The sequence below is a fragment of the Sycon ciliatum genome, chromosome 2, assembly GCF_964019385.1.
Source record: "Sycon ciliatum chromosome 2, ocSycCili1.1, whole genome shotgun sequence".
Lineage (NCBI taxonomy): Eukaryota > Metazoa > Porifera > Calcarea > Leucosolenida > Sycettidae > Sycon > Sycon ciliatum.
Window position 1 is genome coordinate 4,055,841 of NC_088644.1, and position 26,427 is coordinate 4,082,267.

At 47.3% G+C, this 26,427-nt stretch overlaps 2 protein-coding genes across 3 annotated transcripts in view; both read left to right on the forward strand.

The window, feature by feature from the left end:
• The window catches only part of LOC135808309 (helicase POLQ-like), a 32,887-nt gene extending 25,621 nt beyond the window's left edge, over window positions 1-7,266 (forward strand). For both annotated transcript variants that reach the window (XM_065321482.1, XM_065321481.1), the window contains exons 18-19: window positions 1,021-1,155; window positions 6,738-7,266. In XM_065321482.1, coding sequence (XP_065177554.1) covers window positions 1,021-1,155; window positions 6,738-6,824 — 222 coding nt within the window. In that variant the 3' untranslated portion in view covers window positions 6,825-7,266. The remainder of the gene's footprint in view (window positions 1-1,020; window positions 1,156-6,737) is intronic.
• A 13,799-nt stretch (window positions 7,267-21,065) lies between these two features.
• LOC135808310 (uncharacterized) lies at window positions 21,066-26,335 on the forward strand. The gene is made up of 3 exons (XM_065321483.1): window positions 21,066-22,046; window positions 25,129-25,288; window positions 25,623-26,335. Exons 1-3 carry the CDS (start codon window positions 21,853-21,855, stop codon window positions 25,833-25,835), a joined length of 567 nt encoding a protein of 188 aa, XP_065177555.1. The 5' UTR covers window positions 21,066-21,852; the 3' UTR covers window positions 25,836-26,335.
• Window positions 26,336-26,427: the final 92 nt, after the last annotated feature.

Here is a 26,427-nt window from a genome sequence, read left to right on the forward strand (position 1 = left end):
CAGGGTTCTGAGTGTTGAGTTTCTCTTTCAGGATCTCTAGGGTCTTGGCCATCGGAACGTTGGTAAAGAGGCTTTTAACATCGAAACTCGCCACCGCGTGGTCGTTGTCGATATGAAGGTCTGGTATCGTCGTGATGAAATGCCTGGAATTTGCGATGTACGTGTCTGTCTGTCCAGTGAGGGTTCGGAGGATCTTGGCCAGGTGGCGAGCTAGGCGGTGCGTCGGTGAGCCTATCGCAGCCACTATTGGCCGTAGTGGGATTCCTTCTTTGTGAATTTTTGGCAATCCATAAAGATGTGGTGAGGAGCAGGTCCACTTATTGAGGAAAGCTTTTGACTTTTTGTTAAGGTCTCGTCCCGTGTGAGTGGTTGAAGAAGTGAGTTTAGTTTCCGTATTGTCCGGTCTGTGGGGTCTGTCGTCAAGGTGGTGTAGGTGGTAGTGTCGTTAAAATGTTGTTGTATTTTTTGGTCATAATCGTTGGTGTCTAAGAGAACCACTGCCTTTCCCTTGTCCGCTGGCAAGATTTTGATGTTTGTCACCTTGCGTAAACTGGAGAGCGCCCGAGCGTGGACCTTGGAGAGGTTGGAGCCTGGGGGTGGAGAGGAGTGTGTGTACTAGTACTACACACATGCAGTACACTCATACCGCGGTTATCCGGACCCCGAAGTTACCGGCACTTCGCTCTACCGGGCACGCTTTGAGCGAGTTTCAGTGGAAATATCACTATTCTTTTGTCACCTTTTGTGGAAATAGTCACGTCACATGTCATATCCATGCCCTCCCCCCCCCCCCCCCAATCAAATTGTATGTGATTCGGAGATCTGGACATTTCAAAGTAAGTTACGGGCAGTGTCCGGTCCCGGACCGCCCGGATAAACGAGTTATGGGTGTAGTTGGATCAGGTGTATGAGCAAGCTCCACTTATGACCTCTTCCCGTCTGCAGTATACTAGGTGTGTTGATGCTTGTATACTGATGCTGCGGCTTTCAATGTGTTTTTAAATTGAATGCCACCCGCAGGGCCGCGCTCGCCAGCTGCACTCTGCCGGCTTCAAGACTATGCAGGATGTAGCACGCTCCTCTGTCTCTAACCTGCTGGCCAAGCTGGCTCCGATTGGCAAAAAGCAAGTGACACAGATCCTATCTGCTGCCAAGGTAAACGGATGGCCAATTGCCCGGTGTATTGTTACCAATACAATGTAAATCAGTGAATGCAATGTATTGGTCATGTAATTGTATTTTGGGTTTGGGAAGCATGAACAAAGTTAGCAACCCTTTTCTGAAACATGGGGGGGGGGGGGGGTACACAACTGCATGTTTGTTTGTTTGTTTATTTTAGAGTTGAAGAACAAACAGGCAAATTTGCCTCATTACATGATATCGACTATTAAAAAGAAGAATAAAGTACAAAAGGCCAGTAAAGGAAATGATACTGAATAAAATGGACTCAGATGGATCGCATGAGCTGATTGTTTAGTAACTGGTGGTGTTAGTGGACACTATAGTGTAACTTGTAGTTCCTTGGTCCTTTCTCTTTTCTATAAATACTGAATAAAGTGGGTAATAAAGTATAAAAAGGCCAGTAAAGGAAATGATAGTAAAGCGGTCAGTGGTACACAGGGAAAAATCTGATGTGATGTATTCTACATTAAGGACTGAGAACAATTTCCCAAAGACTGATTTCCTAGGCGACTAATAGCACCATTCAGCAGGGTTACCGAAAAGCAGCATTTGCTGGGAGGGATCATCACATGAATCGACGGTACTGGGAGATCTTCCTGATGTCAGGCTGGAGCCTGTTCCACAGTGACACACATTGGAATGAGGCAGAGTGTGTACTAGCGGATGTCTTAGTAACGGGACATTTAAGGGTAGGCGATTTTCCTGACTGCGTGTAGCACGGCCGGCATTGAGAGGACTGAGCATTTTTTTTGAAAGTGCACATCATGCCTACATATAGAATGGAAGAGAACAACAACAACAACAACAACAGCAGCAAGAGAACATAGGGGACTACAAAGGGCGTGTAGGTGCTATAAAGCTGTGCCGGTGAGGTGGAATGCGCTCCCCCGACCAGTGGTCTCGGGACCAAGGCGCATATCACGCACCATGGGGAGAGGGAGAGAAGAAAGGCTGTGCGTGAAAGAGTGAGAGCCAGAGAATGATGGAGAGAGATAGAGAGGTAGAGAGAGAGATGGGGGGGGGGTGAGTGAGTGAGTACCAGATCAAGTTAGGAAGCTATGCCAATGGTTCAGCAGCTGCGTTGCTTGCATGGGGGGGGGGGGCAAGACGGAGAAGGTAAATCGGAGCTGCTGCCAGGCAGAGTAGCGTGCAAGCACTGAATCAGCGAGAAAGGGACCACCAAAAGGAGCAAAAAGGAATGAAGGAAACACAATGCAAAAACATTCTGCTCTGAGGTGTTTCAGGAGCTCTAAGGAGCAAGGTATAGTTCAGTGGGGTGAAGACAAGGTGATCGGTGTGGGAATGGAGAATGGAATACCGTCAAACTTAGCCATGGAATGCTGTCACCCACAAACAATCCCGGCGCATCAGGTGCTGACGTATGCGTGACTTGAAGGCCTTCATTCCCTTCGATGCAGGAGGTTCCGGGATGACTTGCTCAGGAATGTCGTTCCATGCTGCAATGAGGGTGTAGGGGAATGTCCTCAGCAGGTAGTCCGGTGCTGTCCGAGCAAGTGGCCATTGCATCTGGAAAGGGTGTTGAGAAGCTAGTTGTCGGCGGGTTCTAGGAGTAGGTGCAGGCTCTGAAGGTGGCGGGAGGAGGGCTGTCAGCTGGGGTGGGCGCTCAATGTAGTGCAACTTGTACATATAATTATGCAAGCCCTGGGACTGCCCTCCTGAGCTGCAGGCTCTGAAGGATCGTGCCAGGTCCGATGATCCGCATTGCCTTCTCCTGCACCCTGTCATAGCGTGCTAGGTGGGATTGGGCTGCACACATGGTGGCTAGGGGAGAGTACTCCAAGTTGGGCCGAGTGAACCCCTTATGCACTGCAAGGCGGCCCTCATGACCCAGAAGCCAAGCAGCACGGCGCAAGAATCCCAGGCGCTGGCTGGCCTTGACAGTGACAGCATGGATATGGCGCTGGAACCCGAGCTTGGAGTCGAATGTGACTCCAAGCAGCTTCAGACAGTTTCTCGCGATATGGGTTGTAGAATCGCATACTCTGCAAGTGGGAGATTGTCCCTCGTGAAAAACTCGAAATGTGCTCTTGCCGTCGCTGGTACGCACAAAGCTCGGGATGTGCTTGCCACCTGCCAGCTTGAAGGTGGCGAACCGTACACCAGAGGCAACATGTACGCCTTCCCGTACTTTCACCTTGCCATGCCTGATCTGACCTTGCACGGTGCCGTACTGAGAAAGCGTGGCGATCACAACAGCATAAGCAATCCAAAGTGGCACATCGTGTATGTGGAGTTGATTAATAACGAAACCATGCTGGCAAACCTGGTCAGCTAACTGTTTGTCGGCAAAAGTTAATCGGCACTGACCCCCAGTGCTTACCTGGAGAGGCAGGATTTCTTCGGCTTGAATACCATGCTTCTCCAGGCACTGCACGTGTCCAGTGAGTTTGGTGTCGTTCACGGCCGGAAAAGTAACTGTATTTGCTTTCAGCTCGGTGGCTGTCAGCCGTCTCCAGGGATCCTGCCCTTCATGATCTGCTACCTTACATATATGTTGCTGGAGTATTCCTGCTGGGTTGGGGTCCTCCCCACGCATGTCGAATCAGCTGACAAACGCTCACCTGACGGAGCTCGAAAAATGTAAACCGCACTCAACTCGCAAATTTTTGAATTGCATACCGGTAAGCAATGTACTGCATTTATCCTGAAGGCAGCGCCAAGTGTAACCAAGGAGCTTGTGGCAGTACATAACTTCTAGTGAGTGCAAGCGCAATTGGCAATACAGCGGCGCAGATGGGGATGCAGATTGAGCATTGAAAACACAGCGGACTGCACGCTTCAGTAGACGCTCAAGGCGCTTGGGCTGATGTGAGGTGAGCCCAGCAGAGAAGCAGTTGCTAACTTAGCATAAAGGAAGTCAGGAAGGATAAGGGACTTCAGGTACGTGATGCGGCACGGGAGGGGCATGCAGCGCCTGTTTCTGAACAGCACCGCTATTTTACATGCAGCTCACTTGGTGATCTGATTGACCATGGTGGACCACTTAAGGTCTTGTTCCATGTGGACACCAAGATACTTAGCAGTTTCTACCTGTTCCAGTTGAGCTCCAGAACACATAACATTGACGAGAGGATTCACAGTGCGATGGGCTGGGATGAACAAAATCTGTGTCTTACGCTCATTTAGTACCACGTTCCTGCTGGCAAGCCATCTGGTCAAGTGTGTAAGTGCAGAAGACATAATTACGTTCCAGTTGATGTTTGTCCCTGCTACTAATGTAGAGCATGATGTCATCTGCAAACTGAACTGTCCCGCGGCACACCATGCGGTTGAACTTCAGCTGCCACCCAACGGACATAAGGGACAAACAGCAGAGGATCAGGTACGGAACCCTGGGGCACACCACTGCTGTGTTGTGCTGGTTGCCAATGACAACTTTTTGCTGCCGGTCTCTTTGGTAGTCTGCCAACCATTTCAGCGCACTTCCACCCACACCAATACTGATGTTCTCAGCCTCCTTTACAAGCAAAATAAACACATTGTGTTCCACAAACTTTCAGCTCTGAGTCCTATAAACAAACAAAAGCCAAAACAAACAGAACACAGCATAATGTGTACAGAGTCTACATACGTACTTAGTGGGTACTTCACGAAGTAACCAGCAGCAGCAATGGTTAGTAATCCGGTCAAATAAAATAGACAAATGGAAAGTAAAACTTCAACACCACTCATGCAGTATAACATTAACCCGGTACCCGGGCTTCTGCTATTGCAGCAGAAGTATCACCCACAGCCAAGGAAGATGACTGGCTAAAGTCAAGAGCCTTCTGCATGCACGCAGGCACATGATGCAGGACCGCAAACAGGATAACGATATGGCTTGCACCTGATGAAAGACATCAAGTGAGAATATTGCTCTGTCTTGGCTGCCAACAGGGAGGCCACTCTCTTGCAGAGGACTGGTGCTGCCTTGCCCATTCCTCCGCTCGAAGACATCACAGCCGGAACAAAAGTTGAATGCTCAACTTGCCGCACTCTCTTTTCGTAATGCCTTCTTTTTTCCCTCTCGTGTCGATAATACACAGTGGTACGTGGTGCAAACTGATTTGAGCGAGAATAAGGATTAAGAACCCGGACATGAATGAGGTTTCGCTCAAATCGACTGCCCCACAAACCACTGGCACCGACATCAAGCCGTGCATGTTCTTCGACGTTGGCAGTTCGGTATCGTAATTGCTCACCGGTCAGTTGCTGCAGCGTAGGCTCAGTCGACACATTGCTACATACAGTCGACCTACCCTTATAACGATATTTGCGTCAGACCGAGAAATATTGTTATAAGGGTAATATTGTTATAGGGGTAACTGGTTCATTTCATACACATGCGTCATAATACATGGATTTTGTTCATTTTTTACGCTCTCCATAGCATCGTACATGCACATTATGTACATAGCAAGGTGCCCACTGTTGCCCCCATTGCATTTTGTCCTGTCCCAGCCGTTTACCAAGTGAAGCTTGCCCTACCTGGATAGTAGGCTCTACATATTCCCTGCTAGATATTGTTATAAAATGGAAAATGTCGATTGGTCAGCCCATTTTATATCGTTATAGGGGTAATATCGTTATAGCAATATTGTTATAGAGGTAAGGCATTGTATGCACAAGTCAATGGAGTGATTTGGTTTGGCAGAAAAATATCGTTATAAGGGTAATATCGTTATAGAGGTTATCGTTATAAGGGTAGGTCGACTGTACTTGGTTGAGGAGCTGTGCGGTAGTGTCACGGATGGCATTGTGCCATATGGTGGGAACCCTCCGTGAGGGCAGGAGAGCGAATCAGAAACGCTCCGACCTCTCGGCCACATGAATAATGAGTCGGAACCAGCTGTTTCTGTGTTACTCCGCGCGTTCTGTGGATGGAGTTGGCTTCAAAGAGAGAACACAGCAAATAATTGCTAGCTTTGTAATGTGTACAGAAAAAAGGCTATACGGTTTGAGCATGAATCTAGTGAGGATGTTGTGAACACCAAGCTAGGTGAAAGAAGGTGTAGGTAGGTTGCCAGAATGGAAACCGGTACACAGCATGAATTGCTCGTGTACTGAGCTTTCCAATCGCGGCATATTGGCAGAACTGAGGAAGGGGTAAAGTGCATTGGAGGGATACTCTAGTCCGGTTGCTGAAGGCTTTTAAAAGTAGAAAGCTTTTCTGCAGCTGTTGTCCGTAAATTGCCTGGAACATCAGAGTGCTCCGATCTTCTTGGCAGGCTTCAAGTGCTGGTCTATAGAGACAGAGATACTTTGTCGTAGGACACTTTTCAATTCTAACGCCATGGATAGCGACTGTAAGACTGTAAAGGCAGGGGATTGGGCTTTGGGGACGGTGGATAAATAGCAGCTGTGTCTTTGGACTTACGGTAGAATCGTTTCGCACACCGTGGTCAAGGCTGTGTACCTGTGACTGAATAATTATGTCGTTTGCGCGTGTACTTGTAGTACTCGTGCATCGCCATGTGCTGCATACACATGATGTGCGCGTGGCTGTGTGCAACGTACACCTGATGCGTGAATGTACCTTGTATTGTCGTGTTTAGATCGCCCTTCAAGAGAAAGTTGAGAGTCTCCGAGAAGAAGCCGACGATCTGCTGGCCGCTAGCCAGGCTAGCACTTCAAGTGAATGATTGCCATACGTCACAAATCCCCAACCTGCCTCTCTCTCCCTCTCTCTCCCTCTCCCTCCCTCCCCCTCTCTCTCTCCTCTCTCTCTCTCTCTCTCTCTCTCTCTCTCTCTCTCTCTCTCTCTCTCTCTCTCTCTCTCTCTCTCTCTCTCTCTCTCTTCGGTATACTTAACATATTCAACCCACAGTGTTAAAAAATATTTCATAAAATTATTCCTATTGTCATCCGTTCTCACAAAATACACTAGTCCAATCTAGACAGATGTTGATATAATTAATTTTGTCAAGCTGATAGTTTTGATAATAATTGAAGTATATCGGGGATGGGAAGCTCAGTGTTATTCTATCACTTTCCATTCTTGGCCACCAAGAAAAGGAAGTCTACCCATTGAAATTATCATACTGCTCTGGAAGGGAATATGGGGTTGAGAAACCCATCATACTAGTTGGAGCAATGCCACTGTCTGCAGGCCAACGTCTGCATGTAACACTACAGGGTTCGCAGGATCGGGATTGGACTAGCACAGGAACTATACTTCATAGCTCACAGGTTTGCCTTTTCTCCCTCGGATACTGTGTGGGCAAAGGAAGCCTACAGAAGAACGGTATCTGCTTCAGCACACGTCCCCAGCACCATGATAGACATAGTAGATGTTTTCACTGGCATCCTTGATGATGACCAGGTAGCTCTGTCTCGAGAAAATATTGATCCGCACTCGCTTTCACAATAGCTTCGCTCGTCCACATTGAAACGCACACCAAGTCATCAAATCTCTCTGTCTCTCTCCGACGACTCGGAGAAGCCTGGGTTTGTCTTCCTTGCTCTGCATGCGAGCCTTGGGCAAAGTCCTCGCCGGTAACTACTGCCTAGTGCCACCGGACCTGATTGACATCGAATACCACATTGCTGTACCTGTGTTTAGAAACACATGCAGGGTTGATGTCTGTCCATCCAGTTTGCTCTCTCCAGAATCCCATAGTTGGGAAGGAGCATGGGCCCCTCATCTGGAGGGTACTTCTGCATCTACCACAGTTTTCTTGCTATGGGAGGCTCTGAGAGCAGCAACGACGCACTTTTTCATGATCGCCTAGACAAATCCTTGTAACATTATAGTCCTCCGGCTATGTGGCGTGGGCTTCCATTACTGGGAGTCCGCGACGGCAGGATCAGCAGTGTAGCCACTATCAGGACACATAGGCTGAGTGCCACCACCAGAACGCTCTGCAGTGGCTGCAGTGCAGTGCCGCGGCGATGCGTCCGGAATCTCGGCGGAACCGTGCAGCCCTCGCTGTTGTGCTCGTGCAGTTCGTCAGCAGCAAACGGTAGAAAGCACGTCTTGCAGAATTCTATACGTTTGGAGCACAGCTGCATGTGCTTTGCTAGGCGAAACCGTGGCACCTCAACACCGCACCCATTGAAGCAACATTGTACACAGTTCGGGCCAAATGTACACTTCCTCTCGTGCTCCTCTATTCGGTCAAACACAATGCTACCTTCACAGTGACTGCATTTCACCTGCAGCTCGCTGTACATGTTGCGCACTAGTCTGCTGGGTCGTTGCAGGTCCTCTGCGTTGCGCGCTAGGTCGCACCGGCACATCGGGCATTTTCTAGGCGGCTTTGAGCATACACGACGCGCACAAGCTTTGCAAAGCAAGTGCTGGTTATCTGACGAGCATTGCCTTGCGCCGTCCGGTGTAGGCACACAATAGCACACCACACAGCACAGGCTATCGCTAACGGGGTTAGAGAAGCGATCGCGATCCACGGCATCGCTCGTAAACACTTCATCCAGCTGTTCGCTAGCCATTGCTTTCCAGGAAACGACCTTTCTTCATAATAATAATTATTATTGTCCATCGATCGATCGATCGCCTCTCTATATCTCTGCGTTGGACATTTATTTTTTTGGCAAAAATCAGTGCCCGGATATTCCTAGCTCCGAGCACGTGACCGGACCACGGTACAGTACATGTGGTACATGACAGTGCTGGCAACTGAAATCCGACCTCCTGGGCGGCGCGGCGCGCCGCCCAGGAGGTTGGATTTCAGTTACCATCACTGTACATGTAGCTGTAAACAGTAAAGCGGGACAAGGCCAGGGAACTGGGAAGGGTATCAAGCAGCATGTCCCGCTTGCTGAATGATGAGGTTAGGAAACTGCGTCCAAACGTGGCAGGCCGCCCAAGAAAGCCCAGGCACACGTTTGGTCGGTTCCATTGCCAGCTCCTTTTTATTTTTTATTTTTTTATTAAAATACTGAAATACACAGTCCAGCAGAGAACGGAATGGGAAGACAGAATCTAGAACCAAAGGGGAGACATGACAGCGGGAAGCCGGAGCAGCGGGCCTACCTCCCCCGACCATGTGTTTCGGGATCAGCGGCAGGACCAAGCACCCAATACAAAAGTAGAGCGGAAAAAAGAATGAGCAAGTATCACGGTGTGATGTAAGGAAACTGAATTTAATCAGATGGCGAGTTGCCTGGTGTTGCATACAAGTACATGTACATGTACATGAACGCTCCCAGCCTATTGTTAATATACACGACCTACATGTACATGTACATCCGACCCGTTCTCGAGTATGGCAGCCTTGCCCTCTCCAACACCACACAGCAACAGCGGGACACACTGGAGAGAATTCAACACCGTGCTACACGCATCTGCCTTCGGATTCCCCTCTTTGCACCAGCTCACCACAGTTCCATCCTCCATCACGCAAAGCCCACCCTTAGCTCATGACTCCTTGTTAAACAAGTCCTACTAGCATGGGACATCCACCATTAAACCTCCCCACCACACCTGCAACAACCACATCTTGCACCACAACGTCAACACCAACCATACACCCTTCGACAGACAAGGACCTACTCCATCGGACAGGACATGCACACACAAACAGGCACCGAGATTCCCCCATCAACAGTGCCCTCACCCTCTACAACTCACTCCCTATCGACATCACAACCCAACCTCGTAGAAATTCTTTCCGAAACAATGCATCCAGTCTTTTTTTTGAGCAGTACCAGTCCTGTTCCTGCTCCGCGCATCCCCCTGGTTTCTGATATCTCGAGCGTGTACTTAACTATCTCGATCACCCCTGCAAACGTTATTGCCCCCGCTTGTTTTTCATGATCCATTGCTTCTTGCCTCCCCGGTTATTTTCCATCTACATGTAGCTGTTTCTGGCTAGTATCAGTTCTATCACACTTATCAATCGTCCTTATTGGCGTCACGCCATCGTGGAATAAAAGAATAATAATATACATGACTGTATGGTCCGGTGTCTAATAATAATAATAATTCGCGGGATTCGCGTTGGCATCGCTTGAATGTTCAGAAACACACAAACTAGCCTTCGCTTCCGCAGGCCACCACTATGCCTATGCCTTGCACACCTGAGTGGCGAATGCAGACCTCACAAGTGAGTCAGGGGAGAGTAGGTGAGTCTCTCAACCAATCCGCAATCGGGCGTGTAACGGCCCATAACCCTGTAAACTGCATCCTTGTTACCCTCACTCCGAGCTGTGAGTACCCAGTTGACCGTGGGTGTCGGCGCAGTTCACCACGCGTAAAAAGTCTTTACTCACGTAAAAAGTCTTTACACGCTCCCTGCTACCACTGTACCAGCGCGGTGTCTACTCATGATAATACAGCCCGGGTGGAGAAAAAGCTGACTAATTATCTCAAGAAACTAAAACAGAACTAACTTAGAAGGAGAAGAGCTCGTTGGAGCATCCATCCTCAAATTTAAAACAGAGTAAACAAATATCAGAACATGAGTTTTCATTATGCGACCGATTGGTTCTGTCCGCCCACGGCTTATGGTTCACCGAAAATTCATAAATCGAACTGTCCATTGCGCCCCATACTATCGATGGTGGCAGCTCCTCAATAATTATAATAATCTCTAAATGGTTGTGCGTGTGGCTAGACAACGTTTAGAAGTTCTATTGCAAGCACACTGTTAAAGATACGTTTGAATTCATCGACATCATACGCTCTCACCCAGTTCCGGCCAACGCGCATATGAGTTCGTTTGATGTTGTAAGTTTGTTTACAAACGTCCCACTTGAGGAAACGATCAATATTTGCCTTGATGTGCTATACGGTAATGATGAAGTTGACACTCCGTGGATGTCTGAGTCGGCGTTCCAGGAACTCGTGTTGCTCGTTACGACCGGTGTTGAGTTTTCGTTCAATGATGTTATGTATAGACAAATTATTAGTTGATGGTGTCGCTATGGGGTCACCGTTAGGTCCAGTCTCAGCGAATGACCATTCAATGTGGTTGTTGGTTATTGCGAGTCCTTGATTGCCGTGTCGTCCTGGCCCGCGTTATACTGCCGTTATATTGTGGACGACTCGTTCACATATTTCGACACTCTTGAGGGGAGTCAGGCCTTCCTTGATATTCTGAATGGCTTACACCCATCCATATGGTTTACTTGTGAACACGAACAAGAGTACAAGTAATTAGTTGTCCTTCCTAGATGTTCTTGTCCAGAAGTCTAGTCAGGGCACAGTAACATCTGTTTACAGAAAGCCAACTTTTACCGGCCAATACAATCATAATGTTCGATTCGTATTGTTCATATCAATACAAGATAAACTTAATGCGCAACTTAGTGGATAGAGCGAAACGTGTTTGCTCCCCGGCGAAACTTGCGGAAGAACTTGACTTCGTGAAGTCAGTGTTTCTCGAGAACGAATATCCCTAAGAACTACTAAATAAACCAATGAACAAAAGAATACAACAGAATGAAGTACAGTTTGGCCCTGAGAAACGTCCAGTGTATTTATCTCTCCCGTGGAAAGGGAACGTGCCATTATCTACAATGTACATGTAATTGTATGTGCCGTGCAGTCCTGACAATAGTCAAACAAACCTACTTCGCGGCGCACTTCGTTCCTGTGTTCACAACGGTACGTGCGTTCATGGTGAGGAGGGATGTCCTACCAACCCAACTTACTTCTAAAGACGTAGTGCCGATGACAATGTGGTACAGTAGTCGGCACGTTGGTAGGACCCTTCAACATCGGAACGCATGTATCAAGCAGCATGTTCCCCTTCACATGTTGACTGGTTCAGCACGGGCACTGCGTCCCAAGCGTGGCAGATCACCCAAGAATCCGGAACCACAGCCATTGCTGGTACAATTGCTACCACCAGCGAGGGCATCCTCATTACCTACGACCGAATGCACTGGACCCGTGGCCAGAAACAGGTCCGGAGTCTCGCTAGCTGAGTGATGGAGTACTAGTACTGTAGTAGCTGCATGTACATGTACATGTTGATCTACATCGAATGCACCGGAGCTCCTTAGACACAACGCAAGACACTTTAACAACACAAGAGTGTACCCAGCAGCATGCAGCTCTAGCTCTAGTCGCTGCCAAACGACGAAAATTTCATGATGAGTTGGATCCAGTACCGCCACCAGTACCATTGCCTCCACCGGAGCCGCCACCTAAACCAACAAAATTAATAGGCAGGGAATTGAGAGACCAAGAAGAGCAACTGCGAATTACGCGATGAGTTATTATGACACCGGACATCAAGAAACTGTGAGGACAACTGTAACATCAAATTAAATTTCACCCCGCTGATGCATTCTTTTCTTCCGATTATCATCTTCTTTCCTTCTTTCTTTCTTTTTTCTTCTCTTGCCATGGCTGGCTAACGCCCCCTCCTTTGCATTGGCTTCTGCCATTGAACGGTGAAATAAAATAAAATAAAATTGATGCAAATACTTACCGTACTGGTGAAATGAGGAGTCCACCAGCGGCGTCTAATGGTTATGGACAGGATGGAGAAGTGACCGAGGTCGAGGAGGAAGATGGAGCGGAGGAAGAGCCGGAGATTGACACGGATGAAGGATCGGAGGATGACATGGATGACGGTGCTGCGGATGATGGTGAGTTGGATGGAGATGATGATCGTCAGAAGTCTGCTGTGTTTTTGCATTTGTTATCTCACCCCCTTAAGTGTTTGGAAGTGTGTGATGATTTTTGTTTTTCTGTGTTGTGTCGTGCACGTCATGCCCGTCAGTTGAAGGTTCGTGAAGCTGTGTGTATTCGTTTGCGTAAGCCTGTGCTCTGTAAACAAAAGAAGCATGTCGTCGCGGTGAAATTGTTTTGTAAGTTCTTGAACTTCTTCCTCTTTTTTTTCCACAGTTTTTTCTCTCACTTCACATTTGTCACATTCTGGTTTTCTCACCTTCTTTTGTGCCACCTACTTTGTGGGTCTTACTCAATGTATGTGAGGGGTGGTCACGCAAACACGTGTACAAACAAACAGCCATAACTCAAGTTCTGTGAGTTGTAGGTATGGGTAAACTATATTATATTTTCAAAATCTGTATGCCTGGACGAGTCCAGAAAACACAAATCATGACTATGTCCAGGCAAGGGTATGACCCGTGGTAGCCCTTCAAGTTGAGAGAAAATACAATTGCGAACAAAACACACAAAAATCACAGCACGAAGTGCATACCAAGTTCGTGATGGAGCTGAAGTCCTATGATAAGCGATCAGGTAAGCGCTACGTCTTGGTGAAGAATATATGCTCCTAATTCCGTCCTTGAACTCCAACACGTCGCCATCGGCGAGGCACCAGCAGCAACAGTTCCACAATATCACAATTTTGGTTCGTTCACCTCAGCGCCGCTCGCGTCAGATTCGCTCTCGCTCAGATGAGTACGAGACTCGTACTCAGGCGCGATGTCACGCATGCCGTGATTCTCACGGCCAGGCGAATCAGCTGATCGCACCTGACAAGTCCTTGTAAGAGTTGCTGTTGCTGTACTTCCTCGCTGGTTGGTAAATTTGATTAATTTGATTTCTTCATTCGGGGACGATCTATTTGAGCTTGGAGGACTCAACGGAGCTCTCTTTCTCACCACATTACACTGGAAATCCTCCAGGGACATTCAGCCTAGACTGGTGCCGTCAGTGTCCTCAGAAAGCTTTTCTGACACGGCCTCAAGAGATGCACTCCCATTCTCGAAATGCGCGCATGGCGGATATTCGTCTTTTCCAATTTCACCCGACTTCAGCGGATCGATACTGCAAAAATTGTATGGTAAGTATGGTTGTTTTTTACACCGTTGGAAAGCCTTGGACCTCAGCTACGCGTGGAGCACCATTTTAGTTGTCTCCTAGCAACAAAACTCACCGAAAATACGATTTTACTGTAAGGGTCACATACGACCCTTAGGCCTTAGGCCTTACGCTTATGTGAGACCCATAAAGGGTTAACACAGGATTTCGTGTCTTTTTTTTTTACATAATTTTCCCTGGGAAGGACGCCCGGATCCCCCCCCCCCCCCCTTGCCTTCACAGCCCGCTCCGTCATTTGGTCGTACCAGTTCCCAAGACCCTCCTACGCCCCTGTGTAACAGTTCAAATGGTGGTCAGGACTCAGTAGAGCGCACGTACATTATCATTGTATGCCTGTCAGCACAATTCATATTATACATGTCATACCACTGTGACACTGGCCTAGCGCGCAAAGCACCATGGACTGCAGATGGTTGTAAACTAACTTACTTGTAATGCCACTTCTTGTTGTCAGGCTGTTACATGACAGTTTGACCTGCTTTATGAATGCTAAAGACATCAGTACTACTAATGTCGTAATGAGTAAATGCCTGCACACGTACATGAACGTCTGCACATGTTTCCTTGACCAGGATCGCGGAGCGTCGAGAGGTTAGCGCGGAGTACGGCAGTCCGGCCACGGCATGTACGCTACTACTGTACTAGTACTACTGAGTACTGGTTGATAAACGAGCGGCGATATGCACAACGCCACAACAATAATACTTGCACAAGCGTGGAAAGATGCCGGCACGCAGGAGGATGGGAGAGTGGAGTGTGCGGCCCTTGCATTTAACCATCGCTTGATGTTGCTTGTACTTATCTGGCATAACTATAAAGGGCGCTGATCACGACAGCAAGACACATTCAACCCAAACCTTTGCCTACTTGAAGCAGCTCCACGTCCGGTCCGTGTCGCTGCGCGCTCAGTCCTGTAGCTGTCGTCTGTAATAGCTAATTCAGTATCCGGTGGATGGTACATCGACAGTCCTCTGTTCTCAGCTAGCCAGAGGAAGTTCTCAGCTAGCCAGAGGAACACATTGTAGTTGTATTGCCGTAGCCTAGGAAATCCGGTCATTCGGATTCCTATCGAGAATATCCAGATATGGATGCGTTTCAAAACAGCAGCTACTATCAATATCTGCCCGTGAGGATCTGCAATGTGTCGTCTTGTGCTAGTAGTAGCCTTGGCTTGGAACCTGTTGTGGACGTTCTCGCTTGTACTGTCTGGCCCTGGATTGTACTAAGTGTGGTTCTCACCGTGCTGCTCTGCCACATCTCTCCTGGATTAGTGCTACGCGTCTTTTCCAACCCTTGGACGACGCAGATCAACTGGCAGTTCGGTGTCAAGGCGCAGAACTATCAGGCTCTCAATCTCGTACTGTATCATCAAACGTATCCTGGACTCATCTCTCACTACTCCACCCTCACCCTGGATCATTTCGCCTGGGCGTACATCATCACCTACGGACTCGGCTGGGCAACCTGCATTGCGGTGCTGTCTCTAATCTTTTTCCAAGCCTACTCGACCAAGTACAAACCGCTCATTGCCACTACAGGCGTCGCAGTGCTTGTCAGCATCGGCGTACTTGTGTACCTGGTGTCCTTACCCGCATCCACTCAGCTGTGTTGGTACAGATATGCACAAGCTACTATTATACTGGGAGGCATCGCTCGGGTTCTGGGTCATGCCTTTGAGAGCAAAGTACCTCCGACGCCCATCATACGCCGACAGTCAGACATGTACTTGTTCAAAGAGGTGGAGACGGTGCCATGGGACAAGAAAATTATGCTGGTTATTGCTGGTGTGATTGCGGAAATCAGTGCTGGTTTGCCACTGAGACTGTTTGTACCAATGCTCAATGTGCAGGTCAGCTGGTTGTGCGCAAAGCTATGGGGAGCGAAGCAGGACAGGCCGGATGGGTTGGATGATCATGAAGCCCTGCAGGTGCACAGTCAGCGGATTTTGCGCAAGGGCTGGCTGCGAGGCAAGCCTTCCAAGGCAAATCTGATCCGAACGGCTGTAAAGCTCGAGTCGCCACACACACGAGCCCTCCTACCTGAGATGTGGCATCGGGTATTCATTGTAGAGTCCGCCTTGCTTGTTTTCGTGTCCGTGGCTTGGATGAATGCTCTCCCACACAGCAGAGTTGTTCTCCTCGGATACAGTTGGATGCTGATGAGATTGCTGTTTGCTAAGAGTTTAGATGTGCGCTATTTTTACTATGTGGTGGAAGTTGCACCACTATGCGGAGTCCTGTACCTTCTCAGTGACCTTGTGAGTGACTCCAAAGTTCACGGCCTGTTCACATCTTTGGCAGAGGACGATGTAGCAGTTTCGACAGTTGTCATGGTGATGTCAGTCTGTGTCACGCATATCGCCTTTCTCGGCCTCACTGTGCCCGTGTTGGAAACATCAAGGAGAGGCTCCATTGGGTACATTGCTTCGCGCTCGGAGTCCGTGTTTAGCCAGTCGATGGACGAGTCGATTGACCAGTCGAATGAACAGGAGAATAAGGAGGAGGACGCGCTGGAGCAAAAAGAAGGAGAGGATGACGTGTGGGAAAAAGAAGAAGGAGAGGGGGAAGTCCTGCAAGCCACATGGAGGAGACGAGTGCAATTTTCCAGTGCGACGCGACAAGGAGGTCAATGCAGTTTCGAATGAAGACTGCCAAGTTATTTTACTCTCAATTCACTTCGCTAGAGAGCACTATCTCTTCTGCACACTCCTGTAACAGCGTTATGTGTCTCTAGAAATTGAGAATTACATTACTATTCATCCCCATACAACGAGCGGACACCTTCTACATACAATGTACTTCGAAATATAGACTGGTGGATTAGAAATATACAATGTGTTGGAGATGTTAAACAGTAGATAGGAGTTATTTCTTTTGTCTGAGCAGAGCTGATGAGCCTTCGCTGAATGCAGGTGTGAGTCTGCAGATTCTTCCACTTAGTCCTTGATTCTTTTCACATCATTGCGCACGGACACGCGCCAAAGTGTTCAGCTGTTACTTACATGTAAAATGACGTCAACGTATTTGTGGCCCGTCCGCTTCCAGAATGAGTCTTGAACTTCTAACTACTTGTGATGGTTTCGAAATACAATGAAGAACATTGTTTGTTCTTTCATTGTATCCTTTGTACAACATCTACACGTATCTTTTTCCGAACTCACTTTGCACACTTTCTCTTTTCCCAACTCCAATGTTCAGTGTACATACACAAACGGGAGATCCCCCCGATACTGTAAACCACCCGATATTCGCGTCAATGCATTTTCGCGATTTCTTAGAACCAGCGAGTTTGCGATGGCAAAAGTTTGCGAAGCACTGGGGTCTGGGGCCACCTACATGTACATACACCCACTATTCGCGATACGCTCTTCTCGCGAAAATAGCGAACATAATCCGCCACGAGTGTTAGGCAGCTCACAGTAGCCGGCAGCCTTTGGGTAATCCTGAAATAAAGATTATTATTGATTATTATCGAAACACACAGTCATCATCAGAGCCATCAACGCACATGCCATTCACTCTTGGCTGGTGTGTGTGTGTGTGTGTGTGTGTGTGTGTGTGTGTGTGTGTGCGTGTGTGTGTGTGTGTGTGGTGTGTGTGTGGTGTGTATGTGTGTGTGTGTGTTTGTTCGTGCCCATTTTCACAGTCTCTATTGTACGATTTTAAAAAGAAATTGAGAGGACAGTCCTGTATTTCTTTCGTGCCCTTTCCCATGGGCTCCTGAGAAATAGTCAATGCCTGTGTGGAATCCACAGATGAAAACTGTCAGTTCTGGATAGACCATGACAGGTAATGCGCGAATTAGTAATTGGCAGATTCTGCTACATCAGGGAGTCGTAAAAATTCCGATACATTTTACAACTCCCAGGAGCTCCGAAGGAACGAACACGTAACGTTATTGTCTGCATGTACTAGTAACTTCGTTCCTTGCATCCATGATACTAGCTAGTACTTGATAGAACAGAACAAGGTCCTGCCCAGGCCTAACTACATGTACTACTAGTTTGGGATACTCAGTACACCGACTCCAGCGAGCCGTCAGAGGTATACATTTACCTGAACATGTAATGATGCATAATGGTACTTGTAAAGTAAGTTAGTTCTGGCGCGCACAGAGCTCTCCTGGTGCTTGTAGTTTACAGTATTTGTATAATAGTTACAGTGTACTATGTACCTAGTCGGGTACTCTTACCGAAGGTGCAATATACAATTATAGCATGACAATTCATTATTGTAGTGACACGTCCATTATGGACTCTTGATTGTAACTGTAACATTACTAAACGACGTTGCCGCGTGCACGCACGCACGCGTGATGAAGTAAGCAGTTCGTATTTTAAAAGGCTAGTTATGACCCGCACTGGCAGCAGCAACAGACAGAGGACTGTAAAACGGTAACAACATAATTGTTCGCGTGTATCGTGCATGTCTGAGGCCGAGGTGAATGTGCGGAAACGAGCAATACAGACACTGAGACAGTAGAGACTCCTGCATGGTCATTGTACAGTACATGGCCATGAACAGTTATGAAACGAGTAAATACATGTACATGTACGTGTACTACTGGTGACATTCAGTACATCGCGATACGGGTCATTTTCTGTGATACTGATAGAACTTTGTAGAGAATGCCAGCTGCACACACACGTAATTACGATCACCAAGCCATGGGGATCTTGGACCTCACTCTACTACATGTACATGTAGGTATTTTATTTATTATTTATTGCAAACACCTCGAGGCGCAGTGCCAGTGGGACCACCGGCCAATGTGAAGAGAGTGGATGTTAACTTAAAAGTAGGGGTTGGGAGGGAAATAAGAAAAGTACAGTCAACAAGCGGGCTTTTGGCATCAGTGCATGCCGTATAACCTACATTGTACAGTGTACATTATGGCATGTGTATTTACATTAATACCACTCTTTTATACAAACTCTCATTTAATTAACGGAGATTTCACGCTTATATTAGACCTGAATATACAAATGTAAACCTGAACACGATAGTCAATATTATAAACCTGAATATAAACGCCTTTTTTAGACTTGAATGGAGGTTTGTATAAAGGCGGGTATAAATAAACTACAACCTATTCTTACTAGGCTGGTTACGGTACGTGGAGTATAAACTATCACCCAGACCTCGGCTTCGCCTCGGTTTGTCGCTTCGCCTCGGCTTGTGTTCAGTTTATATTGCACGTACAATGTACATGGCATGTACATGTACAGGTATAAACCTACATATCAGAGTAGTTTGTGTTGAACCTCCCCTAGCTCCTAGGACTGGGAACATTTGACAACAGGCTTGAGATCGGTGCAGCAAGACCAACGGCAGCTCTTACTCTGAGTCTGACCGTTGACATTACAATTTGTACTTGGAAGCACATGCATTACTATCAGATTCTGTTGATGCCACCCTCTTCTGAAGTTCATGGTAGCTGCAAGCGTTGTGACCGGGGAGAGGGCCAGACATACATGTCACGGTACATGTAAGGAGGAAAACTTCCTTCTGCCAGCGGAGAGGGCTCAACACAATGAATAATGTGGAGTACTATTAAACACAAAAGTCATAATGGAGGTTTACAGAGTTGTCGCAACTCGCAGTTTCTTGCTCAATGCAATCATCAGGCGACTATTACATGTACAGTGGGACTTGGCCAATACAAAGCATAGCCTAGCGATAGCTGCTGGTTGGTGTTTGTACATGTAGTATGTAGTAGTATGATGTACATGTACTCTCAGTTTCTTCCATTTCTAAAATTCCAGGTTCTTTATGGAAATATACCAGGAGTCCAGATACTCATTCTTCACCTCACCAGTCACCACGCAAGAAGACCAAAGCTTCACTTCAGAAAAAAGTTTGTTGCTAGACAACAGAACAAACGAAGTGAGCGAGCAGCAAGGAATGAACAATGCTACATGTACATGAATGAAAAAAAAAGGTCTACGCATTGGCGACAGTCATCGACGGCACGGAAACACCTGATTGTGGCAATACAGTAATACAGATACTGTAGCAACACCCGGACACTACACATTGTACACAAGCGTCGTGTGGTCTCGTCTGGTTACAACTAACAAGAAGTGACTTATCATTACAGTCATGATGTCATTATCGTGAGGATAGAAAGTTCGCAACCTCCTCAAACACCCCTGTGCCTAGCGCCTGTGGTACACGGCTTGGTCGTGGACCCGTGGTTCGTGGAAGGCAGTTTGTGAAACACGTCGTTGTACGTTTTTAGCACTCCCTACAAGGCTACATGTACATGATGTAGCCCAGCTCGAAAACCGTTTAGTGGAGGAACGAGTACCCAAACACGCTTGCTGGAGCAGTGGACATAGTGGAGGCCTGGGATCAGTGGGAAGACCCATGACTTGTAATTTACTTGTGACAGACCGCTTTCGCTTTCAACGACTCGTGTGTGGTGCTGATGGCGGACCGCGGAGTGGAAAATAATAATCCCATTATATTATTATTAATTAATGGTAACAGTTAGACGATGAGCACCGTACCGGTGCACCATGAACAACCGTGTCACGTGACTACTTGAACTGTTGAAGAACTAGTAAAAGTACTTGTACAATCAAAATAATGATACATGATTGTACAAGTAACATGATTCCTAGACTTGGACCATAGGCTAGCTCAATACAAGGGGCAAGAGCTCTACAGTTTGTGGACAGACTGCACGGGTACAGTATGGAATGATCATCCGCTACTATAGTACTAATCTAGCGATGTGTTGACTGAGTCTGTACTCAGACGCTGGGTGCTGGAGTAGGTGGGCAGGACGTGATAAACACACCTAATCGTTTTAGTGGGCTGGCAACCTCGCACAACCATGGACTCCTGTGGCCCGGTGGAGTGATTGTCACAGTACTACTACTTGTTGTGGTCTGGGACAGACGCCTTGGCCCTTGGCTTGCAGCTTGGCCCTTGGCCCGGATTGTGCACAGTCATGAACAGGATCTAGATTTTGTTGTTCTCATCCGAGGAAGTGTACTCGTAGGCACAGCAATAGACAGCATGTCAATGATGGTTATGTACACACTGATCTTGATCTAGCACAATGTACAAACTACAATCTAGTACTAGTAGTAGGAGCCTAGCGCCTAGCGATGGCGTAATAATTATTATTATTGTTGTTGCTGTGCTTGTGCTTTGTGTGTGGTTCTCCGGTCTGATCTGTGGTGTTGTTGTTTCATGATGCACTACAGCCTTACAGGCTACAGTGTAGATCTATTGTTTCGTCTAGACGTGAAGTGTACGACTGCCAACTAACGACAGTTACTTACGTAACCGTTTACGGTTACTTCTCAAGTCTTCTGCAGCTAGCTAGCCGAGAACGAAGCGGTGCGCCAACGACGACTATGACTGCATGCCAGCAACGAGAGAGCTTGAAAACTCAGGGCCCTAGCCTAGGCTATGCTTGTTTGCCTAGCTCATCATGAATGTTATTCGATCTGAGCATGCATTCGCCCGATACACTTCGCATACATACACATTCTTTGCTTCACGTCATGATCGATATCTTGCATGTATCTTTCTTGCTTGCATTTGAAACTATGAAAGCCCTACGTCTACGACATGACATGTCCACAGCTGTCTTTGATGGTATACGGTACGCGTATACCGTGGTATACGGGACATGTATAACGTCTTTTGCATAGCTACGGGAATAATAATTATTACGGTATTATCAGTCCTCAACTTTTGTCAGAGTTTCAGCAAGGGAGCCTGGCCTGGCACGGTTGGTTTGGCTCGTCAATTTTTTCAATTTTTTTCAGTTCCTCAACTGAACAGTTGAACGCGAGTCAAGACCGTATCAAGCGTGCACCACACGTCGTCTGCTGACCGTATTCAGCACTGGTAAATAGTCAGTTGGCAGTAACGGACGGTACCAGGAGAATGACCAGGGTCATACTGCCCAGCAGGTGGAAGGCGTTCTTCTACGTGGAGATATTCCTGGTGGTGAGCTCCGGACTGAGTTGGACGCTCGCACCCGACACGATGTACACGCTGGTGGGATACGAGGCGGAAACAGATGTCTTGAAAAACATCTCCTGGTCCGTCCGAGCAGATGATGACAGCAACCCCTGCAGGTGAGAGATGTATGTAGCTACACCCCAAAAATGGGTGTATTTTCTCTGGCGATCAAATGGGAAATTGGCTCAAAACATTGTCAAACTACTGCATGGCAACAACCTAGCAACATACATTTTCACCCGAATCAGATGAAATTTGGCTCACAACCGGCCTCTTATCCTTGCCTTGAGCGGATTGTATAATTATGTACGCTTCAATTTGGCGAACCTACCCCTCTTCTTCACATGGCCTTGGCCGACAAGGACGGCAAGTCACCAACACAGCTTTGGCCATTGCCGACAAGGACGACAAGTCACCAACACACCAATGTTGATGTTGCCGATGCCGTCTTCCGTAGAGCTTGCGAACGAAACCCAGAAGACACTGTCTACGGTAGCTTGGATCAGGATCATGGTGGCAGATACTGCATCAGCTCCGACGCCAACCAGTTCGATCGGTAATGACGGCAGCTCACTGTTCACCGCCAGCGCACGAGTCGTAAATCCAAGCCCGCCCCCTCACGGTTCTCCTTGTTCCTCGCAAACAGGAGATAGTACTGAATCATGTACTACGTCGTGCTCACTAGGCACAGCGAAATCCTGGTCTTCATCCTGCTTGATACTCGCGATCAGCTGACTGCACTGGGAGTAACACCTAGTTCCTAGCGTAGATCTACTCTTCTTCTTCGCACTTGAAAAAAACCGCCATGTCGGAGGTGTTCCTGGTCCTACTTGGCGCACTCAAATTTTGTTGCGCTGCTCAACCTTGCTTGAGAAAAATACCAGCATGGGTGATTCCGAAAGTGTTCTTGACGCTGAACCTGAAAATCGGGGGGGGGGGGAATCCCCTAAGATGCCGTTTTTAAACTTGAAAGTCGCCTTCCATTTCTAATTTGACTGATCGCAATGGCCTAATTTCGCCGTGCGCCGACCCAACCCCCCCCCCCCCACATTGGACAGCTAAAAACCTCAGGAAGCCACTGGTGACTTCAAAAATCCCCCAAAACTTACGCTATCCTACAGTCTGTTTCAAAAAGATTAGGAATCAAGTTTGGGTCTTAAAAAGTATGAAGATAAGGGAAATTTGGACAACAAAGTACATAAAATGGCTTGTTAGGGCACGCAAATTGTTCTGTGAAGGTTTCGGAACAATTGGACCAACCGTTAAGGAGTTAGAATTTCGGCCAGGTTTCTGGCCTTTTCCCATGGTTTATAATTTGCCCTGGAAGCCAGTATCGATTTGTTATCAAAACCCACGATTTATCCCTTCCTTTTTGGCCTTGTGGTTATGAATGCTGTCTGCTGACCATGAAGTTGTGAGTGCAAATCCCAACAAATCTTCAAGTCAAACATTTTTTCTTCATTTTTTCATTGTTTTGGTGATCACGCTGGTACAAGACAAAGAAGGTGGCTGCGCCAAATGACTTGTTGTTGGAGCTTGCGTTTCCTGCCGAACTGACTGACACTTGACTGGCTCACGCCATGTGAAGTTGTGAACACACACAACACTGAAATCGTGTGAGTGAACACGGAAGTCATTGCGCTGTAGCTACGTGTTGTTGAATACACCGGTACATCGATCGATCGATTTCTGTTTGAGAATTATTTTAGTATTTGAAGATCGCCAATTTATTTGAATTTAGTAGTCAACGCCGTCTTCTATCAGCTTTCACACGAATTTAGTAGTCAACGCCGTCTTCTATCAGCTTTCACACGAATTTAGTAGTCAACGCCGTCTTCTATCAGCTTTCACACGAATTTAGTAGTGAACGCCGTCTTCTATCAGCTTTCACACGCGTCTGCTTTTCTCAAAAATGTTGTCGAAGTCACGGATAGCTTTGCCACATCAAGGCCTTGGGAATGAGTCTGTGTCGATGCCGTTTTCGTCACATCGTGAGAGTAAATTGCATCCGCGGCAGCTCAAAGAATCTATTTGGTCACAAAACGAATTGGGACGCATCCCGCTCGTCAACAATTTACCACACTTTCGACATGTCCTCGACCAGCTCCTCTCTGACAGTCTGACTCCATATCGATACGAGGAAGAACTCGTTTGTTGTAAACCAGACGAACATGTACGAGTACCGACGTGAGTGAGTTGTCATTTTTCATGCTTTCGCGCGGAATATTTCTTCGAGTTCACAGTGAGTTTTTCCAGGCAGCGCTCATACGGTAAGACGGCAAACTCCCCGGGCGATCGCCAGGATTGCTAATCTTTTTGAAACTGACTATAGCGCACTGGCCCAGAATGGGCCGTCATCGCGCGACCACGCTTTTCTGTGTAGCGCCCGTAGAAACCCCTCGAACCCAGAACGTACCGGGAAACCATACACTGACATGTCGTTACAACTTGTAGGTTAAGTTTTAGCACATAAAGTGTGGTAAATGACTTCTTGGAAGTTGTATCGAACGCGATCATAATTACATGTATGGGTTGCAGGCAAAAAATGACAACAACAAAGGACCAAGGCATTCTATTCTCAACAACAAAGGACCAAGGCATTCTATTCTCAACAACAAAGGACCAAGGCATTCTATTCTCAACAATGAAGGACCAGGGCCGCATTCTATTCTCAACAACAAAGGACCAAGGCATTATATTCTCGACAACGAAGGACCAAGGCATTCTATTCTCAACAACAAAGGACCAAGGCATTCTATTCTCAACAACAAAGGACCAAGGCATTCTATTCTCGCAGCTCCCAGGTTCATACAGAGGGTGCAATCTTCACTCGGAGAAGAAAATGCCTTGATCCGTTGTTGTTATTGGTTTTTGGTTTGTTGTTCCAGCTCTGACCCCTGCTGGGTTATTGACCTCTCTGTGCATACTTGGGGCTTTCTCCTCTGGTGTATAATGGGTTATGCAGTGATGTCACTATACCCTAAAGTGGGCCCTTGCATTTCGCAAGGCGTGGAAGCCCCTGAGGGATTAGCAAGACTGATTTAGACATACATGTAATGCAATTAAATGCACTGTGGGTCTGCAGTGGACAGCATGGTGAATGAACTTGTAATTGTGGCAGTTGTGCATGCTTTGCGAAATCTTGCCATGTTGTGCCTGTGTGTGTGGTACATGCATGATTGTATCATGTGAGAGCAGATCTCCTGTAACACCTCGCCATTACGCAGCCATGACAGCTGGTCAGGTGGTGGGCTTTGCTTACGGCTACACGTTGCTACGCATCATGCTTAGCAGTAGCTTGGACTTGGACATGTTCAGATTCCTGCTGGAAGCCATGACGCTAGGTGATGTAGCACAGGTGAGACCGTGAGACACTATGAGTCATGTGACGGTTGACTAGGCTTCAACCAATCCTTATACAGCTGGGGTCTGGAGACCATACACACAATCCCTGTGGCCCGGTGTGGGTCTGCCTTTCGGCGTGCTGTGATGAGATTGTGCATCTACACGTATTGGAATAGCTGATACAGTCAAACAGCCTGGCATGGACGACCCACAGTCATACCCAATTTCATATACGGGAACTGGTGTTAGTTGCTGTGGTAGAGAAAGATGTCGTGTAGCTGGATATACTTCAATCACAGCATGTTGATTTGACAAAATTTGTTTGTATGGTTATTTCTGTCGTGCAGGTAGCAATTTCTGCTCATCTGCTGATACGCGGGATAGCAGTGCAAACCACTAGTGCACTGTGTAGCAATGCTCTCACACCACTATGTCAAGCACCCAGCACAGGAGGTCTGGCGCTTGCAGCCGGATTTGCAACCTTCTTCGGATTAATGCGGGCTTACTTCTTGTTCTGCCGGCTCCCCAGCTTGCCAGCACAGACTGATAAATCAGACTAGCTGCAGAGAACTTGACACTACCTGATTGGACATTCTGTTTGTACTGTTGAAAGTTTACTCATGAGTTTCCTGTGCATGAACTCACCGTTTTGGACCATTAACCTGCGACACTTTTTGCCCAACCATGGGCCTACATTGTATATTGTACATTGTATATTCTGACCCGTGAAACCCTTACCCAAAGCACTGCACTGATTATCCCGGTCGGATCAACTGGTTTTGCTAGTATGTGTATGTGTAGCTGTAATAAGAATGTAATACTTTGATATTGATTTTGATTGACGTTGATTTTGTGTTTCTCATTTTGTTGCAATCACTACTTCTCCATGCCGGTTTCTTTTTTTTCTTCTCCTCCCCTTCTCCCTTCCTTGCCGTGGTTGGCTAACACCCTCTCTCTTTGTATTGGCCGGTGTTCTCACTGTGCTATGAGATGCTGTAATAAATAAATAATAAATAAATAAATACTGAGTGTTGTCAACGCGTCAAAACCATTCATGTTATTTTGTCTCCTGATTACAAACGAAAAGGTCAAGAAACAACCAAAAACGTTGATTCCCTTTGATAGAACCGTTCCTTCTCAGGCCAGAATTAA

Coding starts and splice junctions, on each gene's coding strand:
- LOC135808310 (XM_065321483.1), top strand. CDS start 21,853: ATGACCAGGGTCATACTGCCCAGCAGGTGGAAGGCGTTCTTCTACGTG. Junction 22,047..25,128: donor GATGACAGCAACCCCTGCAG/GTGAGAGATGTA, acceptor ATGTGAGAGCAG/ATCTCCTGTAACACCTCGCC. Junction 25,289..25,622: donor CGCTAGGTGATGTAGCACAG/GTGAGACCGTGA, acceptor TCTGTCGTGCAG/GTAGCAATTTCTGCTCATCT.